Here is a 20,702-nt window from a genome sequence, read left to right as displayed (position 1 = left end):
AGCAGGAAGTTTCACACCCATTGGGCTCCTGCTCTCCTGGAGATTAAGGCGTTTAGGTTGGATGATGGGCATACTGAATAGCTCTCATGTAGGTTTCGCTTGATGGTCAGTCACCTTTCCTTACTCCAGTTTTAGTAAAACATCCAGACTTATTTTTCCTTTCTTTTTGTAACTGGAAAAATCTGGAGTGCCCGCACAACATATGGAAATATATTAATATATAGGTATTTTAAAACTTCTTAATAATCACAGGATATAGGTGACATGTTTTTGTTGACCTGCTTTTTGTTGCCTTCATTATTGTTATTTTTTTTTTTAATGTCCATTTAATCTTGTCATAATCTGGTTGAATTTTCTACCTGGAGTCGCATTAATAGCTGAACCAGCGTTGCTCTTTCGTTGTAGTTGTACTGCTGTTTTTCATTTGTCAGCATGATTCATTAAGCTGAGCCAAATTCACTCTTGATGTAACTTGACCTTAGATGTGTTTTGGCCCCATGTGTTTTCTCTTGCTGGAGTTATTCTTTAAATCTGTGGAACACAAAAAGAAAAGTGTATTGAACTGTCACCCTTAATCAAATTCTCAGCTTTAAATTAGCCATGATTTGGTCCACGGGTCGTATCTTTCAACTGAGGAAATAGTTTAATGTACTAATGCATATAGTGTTCTTGGACAGCAAAGACTGACTTTCTTTTTGGTGTATTCTGTCCCAAGGCTTATAGAACAACTGTTTGAAATCATGTGGAGTAAAAAGATCTAAAACCTGGGGTTAACTAAAAATGCTGTTAGGTGAATATTATTTTTGCAAAATTACCAAATTTGGATGGTTAGATTGATTCAGATCCCATCTAAATCCTATGGGGTTCGTTCCATTGACAACACAGATTTTTTTTCATTTACACACTAACAAACAGTTTTGAATGTTTTCCAGGCAATTATTTACCTCGTGTCACATACTAAAAAGATTAAAAGATGAAAAACACACCAGAATACATTAGTTTTATGTTAAGAAATACATTTTCATGTATATGAAAATATAATCCGGTTTTGTATTAACATTCTTCTTCATATACATGTATATTTGTGTGCATTTATACAAATATGAGAAAATTTATATAAATGTTATATTTTAGGAACTCAGCAATTATATTTGTTAAGCATGTTATTTTGTCCTTTTTCATCTGATCACTATAGACATTCTTATATATTTTATTAATGCATTATATTGCATGTAAGTAGAAACACCTATATAACGGTATTAGTAAGACCACAAAAATATTAAGGACCTTAGTAAGGTTAATTTAGCCATGTTTTCTGGCCAACATGTTTAATACTTGGAGAGCAATGTCCAGGGATGGATTTAGATATGCCTTTAAAACAGAGAGGGAAACGCTGCAGTGCGCTGAAGGTGTTCAGCACTGATACGAAGCCCAGCTGTGCCTGAGAGCAGCTCTGGTACAGGCAGTGCAGCTTCCTGAGGCATAGCTTGGGTCTCGAAAGCACTGCTGCCTTTTCATGTGGTGAATCACTAGTGGGCACCTTTCAAGCGAGGCAATCTTGAAAACACTTCTGAAATTATTACCTGGAATCTTAAGAGTGGGAACACTGCCGGACTACAACAGCAAAATCCCATGCTGGCACAGATGTCGTCTTATTCTGGGAAAATGCGGACAAAGTTGTCTGTTAATTTTCATTTTGTGTCTTTTATTGATATATGCTGTGATAATTGTATTTGCTGGGTGAAGTTGCCACAAAAGAGAGCTTAAAAAAGAAATACAAGCCTAAAGAGACCTCATTACAGTGTAATAGCAAAACGAAATAGTGCAAGGGACATGACCTTGATAAAAAGAACTTTAATACAAAACATGTTGTAATAATAGTACAGTTGAAGGTTTCAGCCCGTTAAAAATACAGTTATTACACCAAGAAGGCCCTAGCACCTTTACCTCAATTCCCTTGCACTCAAGCATTATGCTTCAACAAATGGTTTGATGTAATTGCGCCTACTGAAAACGTATGTATTTGTGTTGATTTTGAAGAGGATACAGAGATGCCTGTCAGATGCTCTAATGTCTTCTTACACACATTACATGTAACAGAGATTAAATTAGGTAGCTGCTTCCGCCCATCAAGAAAAATAACTGAACCTTTTCCCAAATGAGGTCTCTAATTCCTGGTAGATGTTTTCCAGGCCAGTATATGGTACACACATGAAGAGACAGTTACCTTAGCACTTGCAGTGCTATGATTTGTTGGTGAGTGCATCCTAACAGTACAGCCTCCTAAAAGGAGATGTGTGTGTATGTATAAATGAAGACAGAGAAAGAGCTGAAGGAAGGTTCAGCATTCAGAACTTCATTTTTTTCCAAATAATTGTGACTTTAATAGTGGAGAGGTACGTCAAATAGGTTTTCTCAGTGTCATCGTGTTTGGAAGGGAATGAATAAATTAATAATTTCAGAAATGATGGCTTTTGTGTGAGTTATGGTGGCTCTTTTGTTAATTCCTTTTGGTACTGTTGGAGGGGACAGCTGAGAGTCATGGAGGTGAGAATGTGGCAGCCTTTCAAATGTACAGGGTGCTGTGTACATTTGAAAGTACACAACAAACGTGTGTTCTCTGGCAAGCTAAGAGTTGAGAGCAGACATGCTGCCTGCAGCCAGGACAGCATAAAAATACACACCTTTAAGACTGAAGCTTGGGACTGTGTGTGAGCATCCTAAGTTTGATCGGTAAGAGAAAAAATTTACAAATGGGTTGAAATGAAGCCATATAAATCTAGTGTTGAACATGTTTTGTGTAAAGAAATAGCCAAAGCCCAGTGGACCTTCATGAATTGAATTTCTTTAGTACATGAAACATATTGCAAAGAAAAAACCCAGCACCCTTGGTTTAAATATGCCCTCTTGTTGCGTATTGCATTATTGTATAAATCTTGTTGAAAATATAAATCTACTGTATTTTCTGGGAAACACTGAACATGATCGTTAGATATGCTTTATCTAATTAGCCTTAATTTTCTGCCCTCAGGTGTGGTACTGTCATTAATATTTGTCCACATTTTATGGAAACCCATCTAATGCGTTCAATTAGTAGGAAAACTGCATTAGTAGTAAGTACATTGTAGAGATACAGGAAGTTATATTCATGTTGAGTGATTTGACTCAATGTTACTTTCACTTAAAAGGTGATTAAAGAAAGTGGACCTCCTCACATGAAGAGTTTTGTTACGCGAGTTACAGTAGGAGAATTCACTGCAGAAGGAGAAGGCAACAGTAAGAAACTCTCAAAGAAACGTGCCGCAATAGCTGTCCTACAAGAACTTAAGAAACTTCCTCCTCTTCCTGTGATTGAAAAGCCAAAACTTTACTTTAAAAAGCGTCCAAAAACAATATTGAAGGTATGTGTCCACTTTTGGCAGAATTAAGAATGTTTGCTCAGAAGGTAAGAGTTACTCAGACTTAAAATCAATAAAGGCTTACTTCTCGTTTTCTGTCAATATTGTTACTTGTTTGCCTGTGCCAATATGCTTGGGCTTTTTTAAATTCTGAGAATGCTGTGAAATTCTCACACATAATAGCTTGTAAAGTGCTCAGCTTAAGAACTGAGCTCACATCACTCAAGTCTTCAGGGGTTTGGTTCAAGTCTAGTGGAGGATCAGACCCTCCAAGCAGTTCTGTACAGCCATGTGAAGTTTTAGCATTGTCTCCTTTGGGAGGCCCTGCTAACCATATGTGGTGGTTCTCTTCCTGGTCTTTCTTCCCTCCCCAGTTTGAAGAGGGAAAAAGATACGTGAAATAGTGGATATGCAGGGAAATGGTGCACACTCCAGCTTCCTCCCCTTGTGGAGCTGGATTTTGGAGTTTTGTGGCTTCAGCTTCAATTTAATTTTTGAAAATTTTGAAAGAGTATGTTGACATCTCAGCCTAGTGTGTCACTTACCAAGTGGCAAAGGCCAATACGTTTTTTGTTTCATGTGTCTGTGTTAAGGTTAGTATGTGTTTGGAAACAGTTTTTAGCTCTGCAATACTGATACAAAATGCTGAAAATGGGAGACCAACCCATGAATGACTTGCAGAATTTGAACCATCTCTCCATTAAAACATGCCCTGTCTCAGAGGCTATTAATATGCTTCTTGCTGCACTGATGAGGCTTTCTTTAGAGATCTCTTGATTCTTGAGAGCTCAAGCTTCGTAAATGGTGCTTTTATTCTTGGTGACAGTAGATCTATTGCTACTTTTACAATTCAGTCAGTCTGCGGTGACTAGCCCTTGTTCGTCTACTCATCCTAAATTCATACAAAACCAAAGGGTCATCTGAAGTAATTAGTCTTCCAAACAATTTAACGAAAGCAGCCACATAGTGTCCATGTGTTTATGAATCGTCACTACCTAATATCAGTACTGAACAGCTAATCAGATTAACTTGTCATTTGTTCAGTGCAGAAGACAAGGCTTTGGAAGTGGCCGAAATCTGATACATTTATTTCATTTAATTTATGAAGTAGCATTTTGTGAGGAGGTAGTTAAACTCTTTGTACATGATTTCTATTGTGTGGCATGTTGGACAGGCATTTTGGTATATGTAAGGGCACATTAATGAGCCTTCATACTCATTTTAGGTCAATATAAATAACAGTGGAGAGATACTCAGTTTCTCTCTTGTTTTAGAGTCACTTTTTCCCCATACTATGCAGATCAGGAGCCTTGAGACTAGAACTGCAAGAAAAACTAGGAAACCTTCATGTCCAAAACCTGTACTTCAGAATATAGTTTCAGGACCTAAATTTCATCTCTTTTTATGTAATTGCCTCTTGCTAGTTTAAAAAAAAAAAATCTTCAGTTTTTCTGAATTATATTATGTCCATGGCTTGCATGTCCATGGTATAATGGACAGCATTATACCAGCATGGCTTGAACTCAGTCCTCATTGAGTGTTACATTGATAGTTTGTAAAAGTGAGTAAATCAGTACTTACTTTACTAGAAGTATGACCATTAGTAATCTGTATACTCAGTACATGGAGTGCAGAGGAGTGTAGGAGCAGCCAACATAAAAGCCATTTAAAATAAACAAATACTTTGGACAGTGCAAAACTGGGTTGGGAAAATCAACACAAAGACTTACTTAATCATCTTCCTCTGCTTTCAAAACCGAATGAGTGATTTTGCAAAACAAGCTTGGTTAGTTAGATACCTGTCTCCTACTGTAATTCTGGGGATCTAATTCTCAAAAACTTCCAGGAAAAAATGAACATAAAAAATTATTTAATGGAAAACTGTCTGCATTAATGCAGCTTTAAAGCTGCAAGATCTGAAAAGGCTCTTGGCTCTGTCTGTCTCATTTTGAAAGGATTTTCTCAAGAAGGATGCTAAGGATATAATAATGTAAAAATTTACCATTGCAATCTTAAATTGAATTATGCGAAGTTTGCCATAGTAAAAGAGATATTAATAGTCAAAATAACCTGGATATGTAGAAGGTTTTTATTTTTTGAATATCTGAACTTCTGAAATCCTTTCAGTATGTCCATTTCTTTTAAATTAACCTGCATATGTTTTGAGCATCAAAAAACGTGACAACAGCAACATATTTTTATTTGTGTATATATGTTTATGAAGCTATATCTTATTGCCTGCACTTTATTTAGCCTGCTCTGCATTTTGTCTCTGCCTGGCTTCTTGCCCACACAGCTGCCCTTGTGCATGACATTGTCTTAATTCTTTCACCTATATCTTCTCTTAACAACTTCAGCAGTTACACTATGTAGGATTTGCTGCACAGCTTTCTTAATATAATATCCCTCTCTGTTTTTACCTTCAGTTGCTGATCATCTCTTTAGGTTCTGGACCACTTGTTTGTTTTTACTTGAGAAGCTCAAGCAAGCATGAATGCTGATCTTATCCTGCAAATGGCTTCCGGAACAAATAGCTCAATAACATAAAACCAATTCTACTTTCAAATACCTTTTACATTGCAAGTTTCTTCTTTGTGCTATGGTATATAAATTAGTTAAATATGACTTCAGATAATTTTTTTTTGGAGCTGAATGTCTTCTCTGTAAGAACTACAGACGTATTTTCATAGCTATTTGCATTCAGAGAGCATTTGCTGTGTGATTAATAACATACTAAAAGGATTTCAGAACTAGATGTTTTGTAAGGACTGCAGTTTTTCACCTGTCTGTGAAATCTTGGACAGATCATTCTCTCAGTCCTTTTGTTTTCCCCCCATCAGATTAACTCCCCCACCAAGCATACTTTTTGACATGTTATTGTGAGGATTCATCTGTAAAGCATTTGAAATACTTTGTGGGTGGCTCACAATATGCAGCATTTCTAACCATTGGAGTTACTCATCTCTAGCTTCACTACATAACAGTATTGTGAGGGTGAATTCCTATGACACACAAACAGAGCAAACCTTCTACACCTTTAGTTGCATTGTAGGATGGAAGGCAAGAGTGCTGAGAAGGAAGGCAGGAAGGGTGAGAGAGGCAGCTTCCTTGTTAAATGCCAAATCTTTTTAAGTCCCGTTGTAAATCCCACTTCAGCATATGGCATACTCTAGCACTGCAGCAACTTAATTTAAGGTGTTAAGGGGAAAGGTCGTAGAAATAGAGCAATAAGATACAATTGACTGATGAACCTGCTAATTTTCATCCATCCCTATAGGACCTCCATAGATACATGAGGGTATTAGCTTACAGATGCTGGGTATCCACACTACCTGCTACAGTGGCAGACAATAGACGTATAATTTTTGCAATAGCTTTGTGCTCGAGGATTCTTACCTTCTGTCTCAGAACAGATCAGAAGATGGGAAAAAGTTTAGTTCTTATTCTCTCAAAGGCAGTATTGAAGAAGAGGTAACCCTCGTAAATAACTTATTGAAGCAGCATAATAGTCATATGGATATATGCTGAAATAACGGTTCTTTCTTTTAAATCTGTTTTAGACTGGACCAGAATATGGTCAAGGAATGAATCCCATCAGTCGTCTGGCTCAGATCCAACAGGCCAAAAAGGAGAAGGAGCCAGAGTATGTTCTTCTTTCAGAGAGAGGAATGCCTCGCCGTCGAGAGTTTGTTATGCAGGTATCATCTGCCATCATATTAGAGATAATGCCCTTGCTGTGTTATGTTCAAACTCAAGCAAAATGGTGGCATAATATGAAGTGGATCCCTCTGTGTTTTCCTCTTTCTTTGCTTTATGGTCAGTTATATAACAAATACAGTATCAGAAAGCCTGTTTGAATTTGCTTACTCCTCTTGGTGAAACAAATGGCAATTAGGTTATGTGCTTTTTAGATGCTTTTGTTGTAGTGGTTTTGCATTTTTTATACTCCTTATTTTAATTTCACCTGATGGTTTTATTACCTGTCTTTATCTCTGATGGTTCAGGATTTATTTACTTTTGCTTGTCCTTTGGAAAAAAATGGGGTTTTGCTATTGCTGGTCAGAGGATTGCAGTACAGTCAAGTATTCTGAAATAATGGGTATGAATATCTCCATATTACCAAGCATTTCAGTTTTAAAAAGTGTTATAAATATTTTCAGATTTTCAGTTTCTTTGTGGCTTTGTTCATATCTGAAATATCACAAAAGCAGCCTTACATCACATGTTCTAGCCTGTCCAGTTAAAGGCTCTGGACCTAATACAGAAACAGTAGATCATTAATGTTTCTTTAATTTTTAAATGAAGAACATGCACAAAGATTTGGTACAGTCTTGATATTTTGTTAGATAGCACAAGAGCAGGTTGAGAAAGATTAGGAACAGGAAAGAATTCTTTACTCTTGTATTTTCGCTCAGGGGTAGTTTTGTGCTGGAACAATACAGAACAGCATACCTCAACATACTTTGACTTGTTGACTACAAACCACACCAAAATGTCACTTCTGATCACAAGTAGAATTTATGATGTTCCAGCACCTCCTTCTCCAGAAAATTAGTTATGTTTTCACTTAAACCTTTAAGTCCTTCATGTCTATCAAGATAGACCAGCAATCTTAATTTCCTTGGACCTCAGTGGTCTTTCATGATGATTTTATTATGTTTCTCTCCAAAGTGAAATAAGATACTGGGTTCCTTTTGTTGCAGAAACTGATTTATGAATATAAAGTTGGATTTCCAACTTTTTATGCTACCTGAAAGTACTTGCAAAAAGAGTGATCATATCACAGACTATCCCTTTTTCCATGCTTAGGCTCCTGTGGGAGTGTCCACAGATGGAGATGGTTGTGTGAGGCATCAGAAGATGACTGTGCAACGCAGTCCAGTATTAGAAAGATGAGCTGGGGATTTGTTTTGCTGTTGGAGGAGTCTCAATAATGGCAAAATCCTTGGTTTGAATAAAAGGAGAATCTTAAAAGCAGTGAATATGAAGAAGATTCCCCTATCTAAGAAGACTATGGAAGTCAAAGAAATTCCATAGAACAGTTGCTTTGTTATACATACTTTTAGATGCTTTAGCTCCATTTTTTCCCCTTTTGTAATATTTTCACACTGAAATCATACTGCTGTTTCTCCCACCTTCAGGAAGTCTCAGTGAATTCATTATGACATGCAAAGAACCTTATCAGGATAAAAAGCCTTTGTATAAACTACTTAAACAATGTTTTCATTTAATTTAATTGAATGTGGAAGTAAAATATCCAGAGATAATATGTTCATTTTTATCTGTCACACAAAGAGCAAGTTTAGATGTGATGAAATGGATCCAATTACTTGTCCTGACTACTAGATAAACAGAAGAAAACCTCTGATGACATTAGTTGGTGTTCTGTTCCCAAAGTTAATTTCAGAAAGCTCTTTCTCTTTGTAGTCAGACCTTTAATCCTTGATAGAGGTTATAATAATAGCTAAACCAGTTTTACAGGTCTGAGAAATAGCAGCACATTGATTTATTGTGAGCTATGTTATAAATTATCATTTTGTCTTGTCCAATTAAAGTCCCTCAATTTTATTGCCTATAAACTTGTAGCACATAGGCTATTTTCTAATTGTCATTTCGGAACTGCATAGAAGATGAGGTTTATATTTTGAGATTATTAATGTCTCTGGTTTAGGTAGCTGAAGCTGTTTGTATAATTATATATATACTTAGAAGGGATACTCATGATCACTATTATTTACATCCTCTTCTTTGTATTCAGAATTAATAAGTATTTGAGTAAAGAAAAATGAAAACTATAAGGAAAATGTATACATGATAGTTTGAAGAAAGTGAATAATTATTGTATAACACCAATTACTAAATAATGTCTATTATTTATTTAACAAGTGCATGCCTATTTTTACAATATTTTTAAAATTCCTTCCAGACTGTCTTAGGTCTTTGTTCTCCTAAGAAACTCTAAGGTTTCTTTCATTCAGATTACCTTGGCTATTTTGTTATTTTTATTTTATTTTGGTTTCCTTTTTTTAACACACTTTTTTTTTTGAGGTGATACACTGTCTTAAGAGAAAATTTGGTAAATAAAATGGTTTAATGGACAGAGTGAAATATACCTATCCAAGAGCTATGAATATTTCATAAGTGAATAGCAACGACAGCGCTAATATCACAAACAAGACACATACAGATTCAAGAATTTGAAAGGCAAGGAATTAGATATTAGGGAGAAGTTCTTCACTGTGAGAGTGGTGAGGCACTGGCACAGGTTGCCCAGAGAAGCTGTGGCTGCCCCATCCCTGGCAGTGTTCAAGGCCAGGATGAATGGGGCTTGTAGCAACCTCATCTAGTGGAAGGTGTCCCTGCCTGTGGCAGGGGTTTGGAACTGGATTATATTAAGGTCCCTTCCAACCCAAACCATTCTATGATTCTGTGAATAAGCTAGAGCCTCACTCTTTGTGGATATCCAATGTCTATAATTTGCCTTTATTTTAAGATTTTAACTTCTCCTAGTTTTATGAAAGGCATCTTGTTTGTCAAAAACCCTTCGTGCAGTACAGACCACAGGTCCAAGGAGGAGTCTTCTTTCCAAAGACAATTTTGATAAAAGCTTGTCAGGTGTAAGTGCAGAAGAAAGCAGACCCAGCCCCCATGTTCCTTGCAGTGCGACAAAGTGGGAGGAATATGAACATGGTTTTCATCTTTCTTTAGAAACCACTCTCATTTAAATCTCCAGGTCATTGTTTGTCTCTCTGTTGTTCTGGATACTGTCCCGATGATGCGGGGGAGCTGCTACAGGCAACACTTCTACAAGAAAGAGGAAGTACAGATCCTACAGTGCTTCCTTCCTGCATTAAGAGTGGGGGAGTTGTTCAGTGGAAGAATGGGGTTGACACAGGGGCTGGTGGAGGAGAGAGACAACTGTGTGTGCATTGAGAGACATAAAAATGTAGCTCTTTGGCGTATGAGTTTGGGGACCTTCTGAAAAATCTCAACCAGCTTCTCTGTGTGAAGCAGTATTGTAGTGCCCTTTTGCACTATTCTTCAAGATTGCATTTTCAGCAGAAGAGACTGACAGTAGGTCAGCAAGATCATTACATGGTAATATTAAGGAGTCTTGCATTTGTCATGATTATGATCAATGTTTTCTTTTTAAGGTAAAAGTAGGCAATGATATTACTACTGGAACAGGCCCAAACAAGAAAATAGCTAAAAGAAATGCCGCAGAAGCAATGTTGCTACAGCTGGGTTACAAAGCCTCTACTCCTCTTCAAGACCAGCCAGAGAAGGTGAGGATCAGTTGTTACAATGCTCACATTTTACCCTTGTCTTGACTTTTAGCTGACTCAGCTAATCACTTAGTAAGAATGGAAGCTTAAACATGTGCACCTCCTATTTTAAGAGGTTGCTTGTCAGAGATCAGCCTCTGTTTAGCTACAGCTCTATAAGCTACACGTAGTAGTGTACTACTCGAAGGGTAATTACAAACAGAAATATAGTTCCATAAAATAGTCTGTATGCAGAAGTGTACATGTGATATGTATGCCTATTTCTACTTTCAAATCAGGATGAATGTGCCTCTTGCTTTTAATCCATTTTGGACATCCATGAGAGCACTGAGAGGAATGATGTTAGTAATTTTCATACATGAAGCAGCCATAGTAGACAATGTCTTACTCTTGCATCTTCTGTTTCTCTCTTCTTTGAGAGGAGCTGCTTGATGTATGCTAGTCACACTCACCATCACTACATTCTTCACTGTTCTTAACTATACTTAGTCTTCAACAAGTATGCCATTATCTAAGCCGAGTACTTGGAAGCTGGATGGTGTTCCCAATGAGAAGACACTGTGCATTCGTAGCCATTTTAAAAAAGGCTTATGACAGAGTCAAATGATAATTCATTTTCACCAGAATGCTGAGACTTTCTGCTCAAGAAGATACTTTCTACCAGTTTTAATGTTTTCTACATTGCCAGTTGGACCAAAGGGCTTTTTGAAAAACAAAGCAGAAGAGAAAAATCAACTTTTTTTTTTTTTTATATTTTCTTAGTAGGAAACCATAGGTTTTCATTCTTGGATTTCAGACCGGCTGAACTATTTTTACTCACTAATTTTCAGAGATAAAGCCTGAAAAAATTCAGCCCACAACATAGTCGCTTTGGAGAGCTTTACGCAGTGGAAACTTGTGGTTATATTGAAATCCTTAAAAAAAAATGAGTGGCTGCTTCGTTTCCCTGCATTTATTAAACTATTGCTTACAAGTGCATTGTCTTTAAAAAAAAGGTTTAATTACATGTTTGCAGACATAGATGTCTTGGAATTGATAGGAAAGCATAAATGGCCTAGTATTATTCTGAACACAATGAGCAAACATGATGCTGTATCCAAAAAATGTGAACTACTCAAATTTTATGTGGCGGCAGTATTCAAGATCATAGAACAAATTTTTATAGCTTTGTTGGGGTTAAGGACATAAAATATCTAGAACATCTGGCTTTATCTTCTGTATATAATAGACTGAACATATTTGCAGATACTATGCTGGAAAGGAGAGAAAATAGCCTTAGATGTCTACCAATTTGAGCATTGCAAAATTCCTTCCATATAAGTTGCACAATAAAGATGTACTCTTAGAAGATTGTTTCTCTCTTTGAGTCCAGAATGGGCCCCAACATAGATTAGCTGATGTATCAGGTTGGCATCTAAATGGACAATTTTCACTTGTGTTGTTTTTGATGCTTTCAAAAAAGGCAACTTCTCCTTCCCCTGCACCCCCTGCATCCTTTCATCCCCTTCCTTCTTCTCCCTTAAAAGAAAAAAAAAAAGCAGAACCAGAGTCAGAGTTTTTTCCTTAACCTCAGTGCATAAAACATGCCTGTATTAATTGTTTTGCTGAAGACCTAAGAGTGTTACAAGACCCATGCATGGTGCTGATGGCAGCACAGGTAAACAGGTAATCCAGGTAATGTAAAATGTAAAGGCTGTGCTCTTTTCTGAGGTAATCGGATTGCTGGAAGAAATCTGTAATGGTTGTGCAAAGCCCTGAGGAGAGAGAGAAGTTTGAAAGTGCCCTGGGAGGCTTTTTGCAGCAATCAGAACTTCGGTTCAATGTGTGAAAAGGGAGGATTGTAATGTCTTTGCTTTTTCATGCTGCTATCTTTTCGTTTCTTCTTGTCACTTTAATTCTCTTAGGCAGAGTTAAAACAGAATAGGTTGCATTCATGTGAGACAGCAATGCAAGGATAACTAAGTGAATTCTTCCTAAATTCCCCATCACACTGAAGTTAGTAAAAAGAGAGGAATGAGGAGAGTTGGAAATGTACTTCTCATATTGTAGCAGCATGTTTGTGCAGATTTTCCTATCATGTTGTGGATGCACAGTATGGATTCATGAGAAAAACCAGGCTGTTGTAACAGACAGCAGTAAATACAAACAGATAAAGCACTCCATATATAGATAGAGGGAGCCTCACATTCACAAGCCCTTGTCCTCATGGGGGACTTCAACCACCCTGATACCTGTTGGATACACAACAAGATTCCTGGAGGTTCCTGGAATGCATTGATGATAACTTCCTTCTCCAAGTAACAGAGGAGCCAAAAAGAAGAGGTGCCATGCTGGACTTTGTTCTCACCAACAAGGAGAAGCTGGTGGGGAATGTGAAGCTCAAGGGCAGCCTTGGCTGCAGTGATCATGAAATGGTGTTCAAGATCATCAGGGCGGTGGGAAGGCTCCCAGCAAGCTCACTACCCTGGACTTCAGGTGAGCAGACTTTGGCCTCTTCAGGGATCTGCTTGGAAGAGTACCATGGGATAAAGTTCTGAAGAGGGGCTCAAGAAAGGTGCTTTATATTCAATGAATACCTCCTACAAGCTCAGGAGTGATGCATCCCAACGAAGTGGAAGTCAGGCAAAAATGCCAGGAGGCCTGTGTGGATGAGTAAAGAGCTCCTGGACAAACTCCAGCATAAAAAGGAGGCCTGCAAAGGGTGGAAGCAAGCACAGGTAGCCTGGGAAGAATGAAGAGAAATTGGCCCAGCAGCCAGGGATCAGGTTAGGAAAGCTAAAGAATTAAATCTGGCCAGGGATGTCAACGGCAACAAGGAAAGCTGCTGCAGGTACATCAAAGATAAAAGGAAGATTAGGGAAAATGTGGGCCCCCTCCAGAAGGAAGCAGGAGTTGTGGTTACCAGAGACATGGAGAAGGCCAAGATACTCAACAACTTTTTTGCTTCGGTCTTCACTGGCAAGTGCTCCAGCCACACTGCCCAAGTTGCAGAAGGCAAAGGTGGGACTGGGAGAATGAAGAACTGCCTGCAGTAGGCGAAGATCAGGTTTGAGATCATCTAAGAAACCTGAAGGTGCGCAAGTCCATGGGACCTGATGAAATGCATTTACAGGTCCTGAGAAAACAGGCAGTTGAAGCGGCCAAGCCACTATCTATCATATTTGGGAAGTCAGGGCAGCCTGACCTCTTTTTTTTTTTCTGACTGGAAAAGGGGAAATGTAACCTCCATTTTTTAAAAAGTAAAAAAAGGAAGATGTGGGGAACTCCAGGCCAGTCAGTCTCACCTCTGTGCCTGGGAAGATCATGGAGCATATTCTCCTGGAAACTGTGCTAAGGCAGATGGGGGAAAAAAAGAGGTGATTGGTGACAGCCAACATGGCTTCACTAAGGGCAAATGGTGCCTGACAAATTTGGTGGCTCTCTAAAAAGGGGTTACAGTATTGGTGGATAAGAGAAGAGTGACTGACATCATCTACCTGGATTTGTGCAAAGCATTTGACACTGTCTTGCATGACATCCTTGTCTCAAAACTGGAGACACATGGATTTGGCAGCTGGACCGCTTGGTGGATAAGGAATTTTCTGGATGGTCCCACTCAAATTGCAGTTAATGGCTCAAATCTCCAAGTGGAGACCAGTGACAAGTGGCATTCATCGGGTGTCGGTATTGGGACATTTAACATCTTTGTTAGTGACATGGACAGTGGATTAACTGCACCCTCTGCAAGTTTGCTGATGACACCAAGCTGTGTGGCTCGGTTGATACGCTGGAGGGAAGGGATGCCATCCAGAGGGACCTGGACACGCTTGAGAGGTGGGCAAACTTCATGAGGTTCAACAAGGCCAAGTGCAAGGTCCTGCACGTGCGTCAGAGGAATCAGAAGCACAAACACAGGCTGGGCAGAGAATGGATTCAGAGCAGCCCAGAGGAGAAGGACTTGGGGGTGTCGGTCAGTGAGAAGCTCAACATGAGCAGGCAGTGTGCGCTTGCAGCCCAGAAAGCCAACCGTATCCTGGGCTGCATCAAAAGAAGCGTGACCAGCAGGTCAAAGGAGGTGATCCTGCCCCTCTACTCTGCTCTTGTGAGACCTCACTCGGAGTGTTGTGTACAGTTCTGGTGTCCTCAACATAAGAAAGGCATGGACCTGCTGGAGTGAGTCCAGAGGAGGACCACAAAGATGCTCCGAGGGCTGGAGCACCTCTCCTATGAAGACAGGCTGAGAGATTTGGGCTTGTTCAGCTTGGAGAAGTCTCCAGAGAGACCTTAGAGCAGCCTTGCAGTACCTAAAGAGGACCTACAAGAAAGCTTGTAAGGACAGGGACTTTTTACAAGGGTGTGTAAGGATAGGACAAGGGGTAATAGCTTTAAACTGAAAGAGGAGAGAGCTAGGTATTATGAAGAAATTCTTCACTGTGATGGTGGTGAGGCAGTGGAACAGGTTGCCCTGAGAAATTGCAGATGCCCGTCCCTGGCAGTGTTCAGGTCCAGGCTGGATGGGTCTTTGAGCAACCTGGTCTAGTGGATGGCGTCCCTGTTTATGGAAGGGCGCTTGGAGCTACATAATCTTTAAGTTCCCTTCCAATCCAAACCATTCTGTGATATTTATACATTTCATATTGCTTATTCATTTGAAGAACTGTCTTCCATGTTTTCCGATGTTCCTGTTATCTGCTTCATAATACGAAGAAAATGAACTATTTAAAATAAAGTGCCTAGATGTGTGTGACCAGTCTGGAAGCCAGCTCCAATACCTGTCCTCCCTTTCCTCTAAGTATCCAATTTTTTTTGCATGTTTTTAGGCTCTAAGTACATTGAGATGCACATGAATGCGCACATGATGAGGAAAGGCTGGGAACAGCTTGGAATAGCTGCTTTGCATAGTGTGCTCTTCCCTCCTCCCCGGTTAAAACATATCATCTAGTAGTCTACATTACAACATGATAGTAATCTAAATGTCCTTGAGGCAACCGTTGAGATGCAGAAGCAGATTTCAGCCATCTGATCCTCCTTCCTGTCTTCACATCTCTTTCTCTTTCCAATCAACCCTGTCTTTCAGAGCAAATGATTACAACTGTCATGGCACATAGACTGCTTTGCTGTGAGTTTTTCTGTCTGCACACAAAATCCCAGTGAAGTCTGAAAAGGGTCATTTGTTTCACATTCATAGCGCTGATGTTGTCCATAGTCCATGAGGAAGCTTGGACTTTTTTTGTCTACATTTACACAAAAATCTAGAACACTGCCATCTTAATTACTGTGGAGACTTCAGGAGTGGCCCCATTTTTAACTTCTGTGTTAACTGCTTTCCTTTCTGTGTCAGAGTAATACCTGGTGTTAAACATAATATAAATAATTAGAAGGCAATTAAGTTCCTCAAAAAAGTCTATGTATTAAAATAATGGAAAATTGCAATCTTTTTTTGTGTCTACTGCAGCAACTGAAAATATTCCTAGCAAGTAAATATTTTAAAATTACACCCAAAATACTTTGTAGTGTTTATGCATTCTTTCATAGGCAGATATTAGGATCTTCTTATTTTAGAATGTAATTTCTCTCTTGTATGTGTATGTTTTCAGTTGAGAGCTGCTTAAAACATTTGATTTTAAGTCTGATTTGGTAACATACCGAGTTGAGCCTAATCCTTGGGGAAACATTTATGTTTCAGTGTTAGGCAATAGTTGTTAATGTTTATTCATGAAGGGTACATTTCTCAAAGAACCTATTTTAGACAAAAATTAAGATGTCTTAACAAAGTTTTGTGAGCAGATGTGGCAATCCCAAGTCATCCTTTTTAGAATCTTTCAACTAAATTTATGAACATGAATGTTCTGTTTAAGGAGTAGTTTGCTCTTTACTTATTTGTCTTTTTTCTACCTGTTTCAGCTTGGAGAAAACAAGAGTTGGAACGGCCAGAATGTTGGGTTTCCTGAGCCAACAAGTAACAGTAAGCATTGCTTTCTAAATTTATATTTATGCTTACTTCTCTTTGCCTCTGTAGGAATTGGATTGAGACAATTGAAATGCTTTTTGTAAATATTTCAGGGGTTTTATTGCAATTAGATGAAATAACTCTTAAGTGTCCTCTCTGTGAGTGTAGGTACAAATAAGTGCAGGAATAAGGAGATTTTTTTAGTTGTTGAATCCTAAAATCCTCCAGGTTGTAAGGAATTTTTGGAGGTCATCTAAACTGCCCACTCAAAGCGGGGTCAGTACAGAGTTCAGACAAGATTGCTTATGTCTTTTTTTCCAGTTCTCCAAAGACGGAGATTCCGTTGCTTCCCTGGGCAGCCTGTTCCAGTGCTTAATTATCTTCACTTTGATTTGTTTTCCTTTTATCCAAATCATAACATCTTCTGTTTGTTTATGACTGTCATCTCCTGTTCTTCTGCTACGTACCTCAGTAATGTGCCTGGCTCCATCTCTTTGGCAACCTCTTGTGTAGGTATTGGAAGGCTGCTGTCAGGTCCCCCAAAGCATACCACTGTCCTCTAAGTCTGATCATCTGAGCAGATTTTCATCATCTAGTAATTCATCTATCTAGATGCTAACATCACTGCTTGGATACAAAGGTGATGTGGGAGACACGATGTCAAAAGCCTTGCTAAAGCCAAGGTAAATGACATCCACTGTTCTTCATTCATAAATCCAGTCATTTTATCATAAAGATAATCAGGTTGTTGAGGCTGTTTTCTTTCCTGGGTAAACTCATGCTCATTGTTCCCAATGGCTTTTTTTTTTATCCCTCTGTGTGCCCACCAGTGACTTTAAGAGGAACTACTGCATGATTTTCCCAGGGACAAAGTGCCTTTTTTGATGATGATGCCTTTCTCCAGGTGTTGAAGACCTCTCCTGATCTCCATGACCTTTTGTAAGATAACAGAGAGTGGCCTCACAGTAACATAAGCTTGTTGGCTCAGCACACTAAGATATATCCCATTTGGTCCAATGGACTTGTATAGGCTGAAAATTTCTCAAGACATCCCTGACCCTGATCAGGTTCTACTACTGGTAATTCCTCTCTTCCTTGAGCCATGTTGTAGACACAGAGGTCCAAGAGACCTTGGTGAAGACCAAATTCAGTTTTACTGCAAAAGGTAATGAATAGGACACACCTTTGTGACTTTGTAACTAGGTTTTTGCTGTTTAGAGTGGTAAAAATAATATTAATAGTACTTCCTTCACTTTTGCATGAGCACTGGATTCTTCTCGTGAACCATGTTGAGTTTTGAACTTCTTAAGAGTCCTAAACATCATCTCCCACAACTAAGGATTATACTAGAGATGGATACACACATAAGCTGCCTTCCATTTTTTGTGTATGTGAAGGACATAATCCTAAAAGCAGATTTTAAGGGGGTTCAGTGTTGTTCCAGTATATATGCAGACCTTCCAGTCAGACCTGGGGAATATTTCTGCTTCAATTTGCACAAAAGTTTGCTAGTATTTCAAGTATTCTTGGATTCAGCACATGCCATTGTGTTTCCCTGAAAAGAAGGTTTCTACAGGATCTAAGATCTTCTTATTAATTGCTTCCTTCCAGCTCTGCCGTCAATCCCCGTCAGTCCCATTCTAGGTGATTTGTGTTTGTGTTGTCAAAATCTCTAAGGACATGACCTCTGAAACATCTTCAAATCCTAACGTTTTTAAATGTTAACATACTACAGTTTGGGACAGCAGAATAAGATATCTAGCTTTTCTCTCCTATCCCTGCAGTGTCTTGTAGCAAATATATTTATAGATGACATCACAACCATCTACTACACCAACAAGAAAAAACAATCCCTTTCCCAGGCTTCATCTGTCAAGAACACTTTGGCAGTTATACATGTGACTCCAAATCCAGAAGGAAAACACAAAGGCAAACTCACTCAACAGGAGACAAGATCAACAGAAAAATTATTTTAAACCTGTGCTGACCAAAGAACTTATTTTTCACAGATTGACCTGCTCACAGATGTTTTTGCAGCCACCACAGGCAATGGTACAGAAACAGGTTTTCATTCTGGGGTGCTTTTCTAATGCATGAAAGATACTTCTAGTTGCTTTCATTTACATTCTTCTGATCTCCGAGTAAACTGGAAATAGAAGATGTAGCTATCATGTCAGTAGACACAGAGCATTTATTTCTCATAGTCCTTTTCAGACACCACTGTGCTTAAACTTCCAACTCCTTTTTGAGGGTTCCAGTCTAGAGGCAGCATTAATAATAAACAGCTGATGAAAGAGTATGATTTTTCATTTCATAGGGACTCTGCTATTCTTTTGCAAAACAGGAAGGGTGTGAACCCGAAATGTTATCAACAGGCATATATTTTTTTACTGATTTTTTAACTCTTCACCTCTAAAGGGCCTTTTTCTTCTAGGGTATTTTCTTTAAAATTTACAGCTTAGCTACAATTTTCTGATAAAGGCATAAGAGGAGAATGAATTTATTACAGTCATGTAGAAAACAGACCAGTCTTTCTTCACCTTGCAATCTTGTCCAGGATTCATGGAAGACCTAGGAAAGCAGTTTTCTTCTCTAAATGTGTTAATGTGGTATCAGTCCTGGCTGAACAAATCGTGAATAGGTCTTCTTTTTAGTTTCTCATTGAAACCTCTCTTGGTACTTCTAAACTAAAATGGCCTTCCTGATAGAAGTGTGAAGCTGCTGTATCGATTGGCACTCTATTAAAAGTTTCCCTTTGCAGGCAGATACTCTTTATTTGTGTGCGTAATACACTGTGTTTCCATCTGAAACTGTGTGAAACAAAACTGGAATAGTAAAGTGAAGTTGTGTACTTTAATACAGCAAAACCAAAATCATAACAGTTATATATTTTAGTACAGTAGAACAGATTTCATTGTACCCTTATTGAGTGGTTCGGTTTTGCTGAGAAGTATCTTACAGTCAATGCATTTTTAGTATTGCCTATTAAATATCCTTGAAAATTAACTTCTCTTGTTCCCCTCTATCATGTTACTTTTGCAGCTACCTTTGCAGCAAACTTCATTTCTGTTCCTCCTACTCACTGGCAAAGCTCCTTCTGAGAGGTTTACTTCTTTACCTTTCCTCTTCATTTCACAATCTTAAAGAAGGAACAAGAAGCTATTTGTTTCTTGGTTTGGGATATCTTAGACTTTTTTCACATGTGAAATAACAAGAACATTGAGTGAGGGTTTATCTCCCTGATGCTACTGGAAGAGACTTGGAGACACTGTGTGCAGATCACAAGCATCTGCAGCCCATGCAGGAGATGTTTGCTGTGAACAGAATGCTCATTTATCAGTCTGGGATTGACTTAGGCAGTTATGAACAAAAAAACAAAACATGAAACAAATAAACAATCCTAATGCAAAGTGCATTTGGTTGAGAACTTACTTTGGGTTTATATTTCTGGATGGGGTAACACAAACATACAGTATGTCTGCTAGGAGAAGCTGTAGATGAGCTACGAGGAACAAAAATATATAAAAATAAAAAGTAACAATTTTTTTATATATTGTAATACTAAGAGGGAAGAAATGACCCTAACTAGTTTTATATGTTCCCCACCCTGAATTTTCCATAGTACAGTTTTCCTTTATTTCCAGCAATTTGGGTAGTCACAAAGGAAGTATAAAAAAACTAGTAAGAATAAAAAAAATATATTCAGAGCAATCCTACCTCTCTGTAAAGGACAGGCTCTTTGTTTTTCTTGCCTAACATTTTATTACTAGAGATTCATGCATGACTTTACAGTCTTTGTTCTTCAGAGTACATCTGCTCCTGCTGTTTGTTCACCACCTGAAATCATAATCATTTGTTTGTGACATCACAATTAGTTACTGTGAAGATGATTAGATTGTCACCAACAGATGATTATGATTTCAGATGGTAAATGAGCAGCAGGAGCAGATGATCTCCTAAGGAACAGAGACATTTGATCTCATGCAATTGTTCACAGTAAAAAAAAAAGGCATCCTCTGTGATGAGGAAATCTAAACTTTTTTCCATAAATAACATGTATTTTAGTATTTGTTTAAATCTACTTAAATA

General features: G+C 38.4%; 1 protein-coding gene across 2 annotated transcripts in view; it reads left to right on the top strand.

Annotated features, from left to right (window-relative positions):
• Positions 1–20,702, top strand: part of STAU2 (staufen double-stranded RNA binding protein 2) — a 118,350-nt gene that overhangs the window by 8,033 nt on the left and 89,615 nt on the right. For both annotated transcript variants that reach the window (XM_010021258.1, XM_010021259.1), the window contains exons 3-6: positions 3,189–3,401; positions 6,959–7,096; positions 10,553–10,684; positions 16,568–16,628. In XM_010021258.1, coding sequence (XP_010019560.1) covers positions 3,189–3,401; positions 6,959–7,096; positions 10,553–10,684; positions 16,568–16,628 — 544 coding nt within the window. The remainder of the gene's footprint in view (positions 1–3,188; positions 3,402–6,958; positions 7,097–10,552; positions 10,685–16,567; positions 16,629–20,702) is intronic.

The sequence above is a fragment of the Nestor notabilis genome, unplaced genomic scaffold (genome assembly GCF_000696875.1).
Source record: "Nestor notabilis isolate BGI_N333 unplaced genomic scaffold, ASM69687v1 scaffold3049, whole genome shotgun sequence".
NCBI classification, from domain to species: Eukaryota; Metazoa; Chordata; class Aves; order Psittaciformes; family Psittacidae; genus Nestor; species Nestor notabilis.
This window is presented reverse-complemented; position numbering and strand designations above follow the sequence as displayed.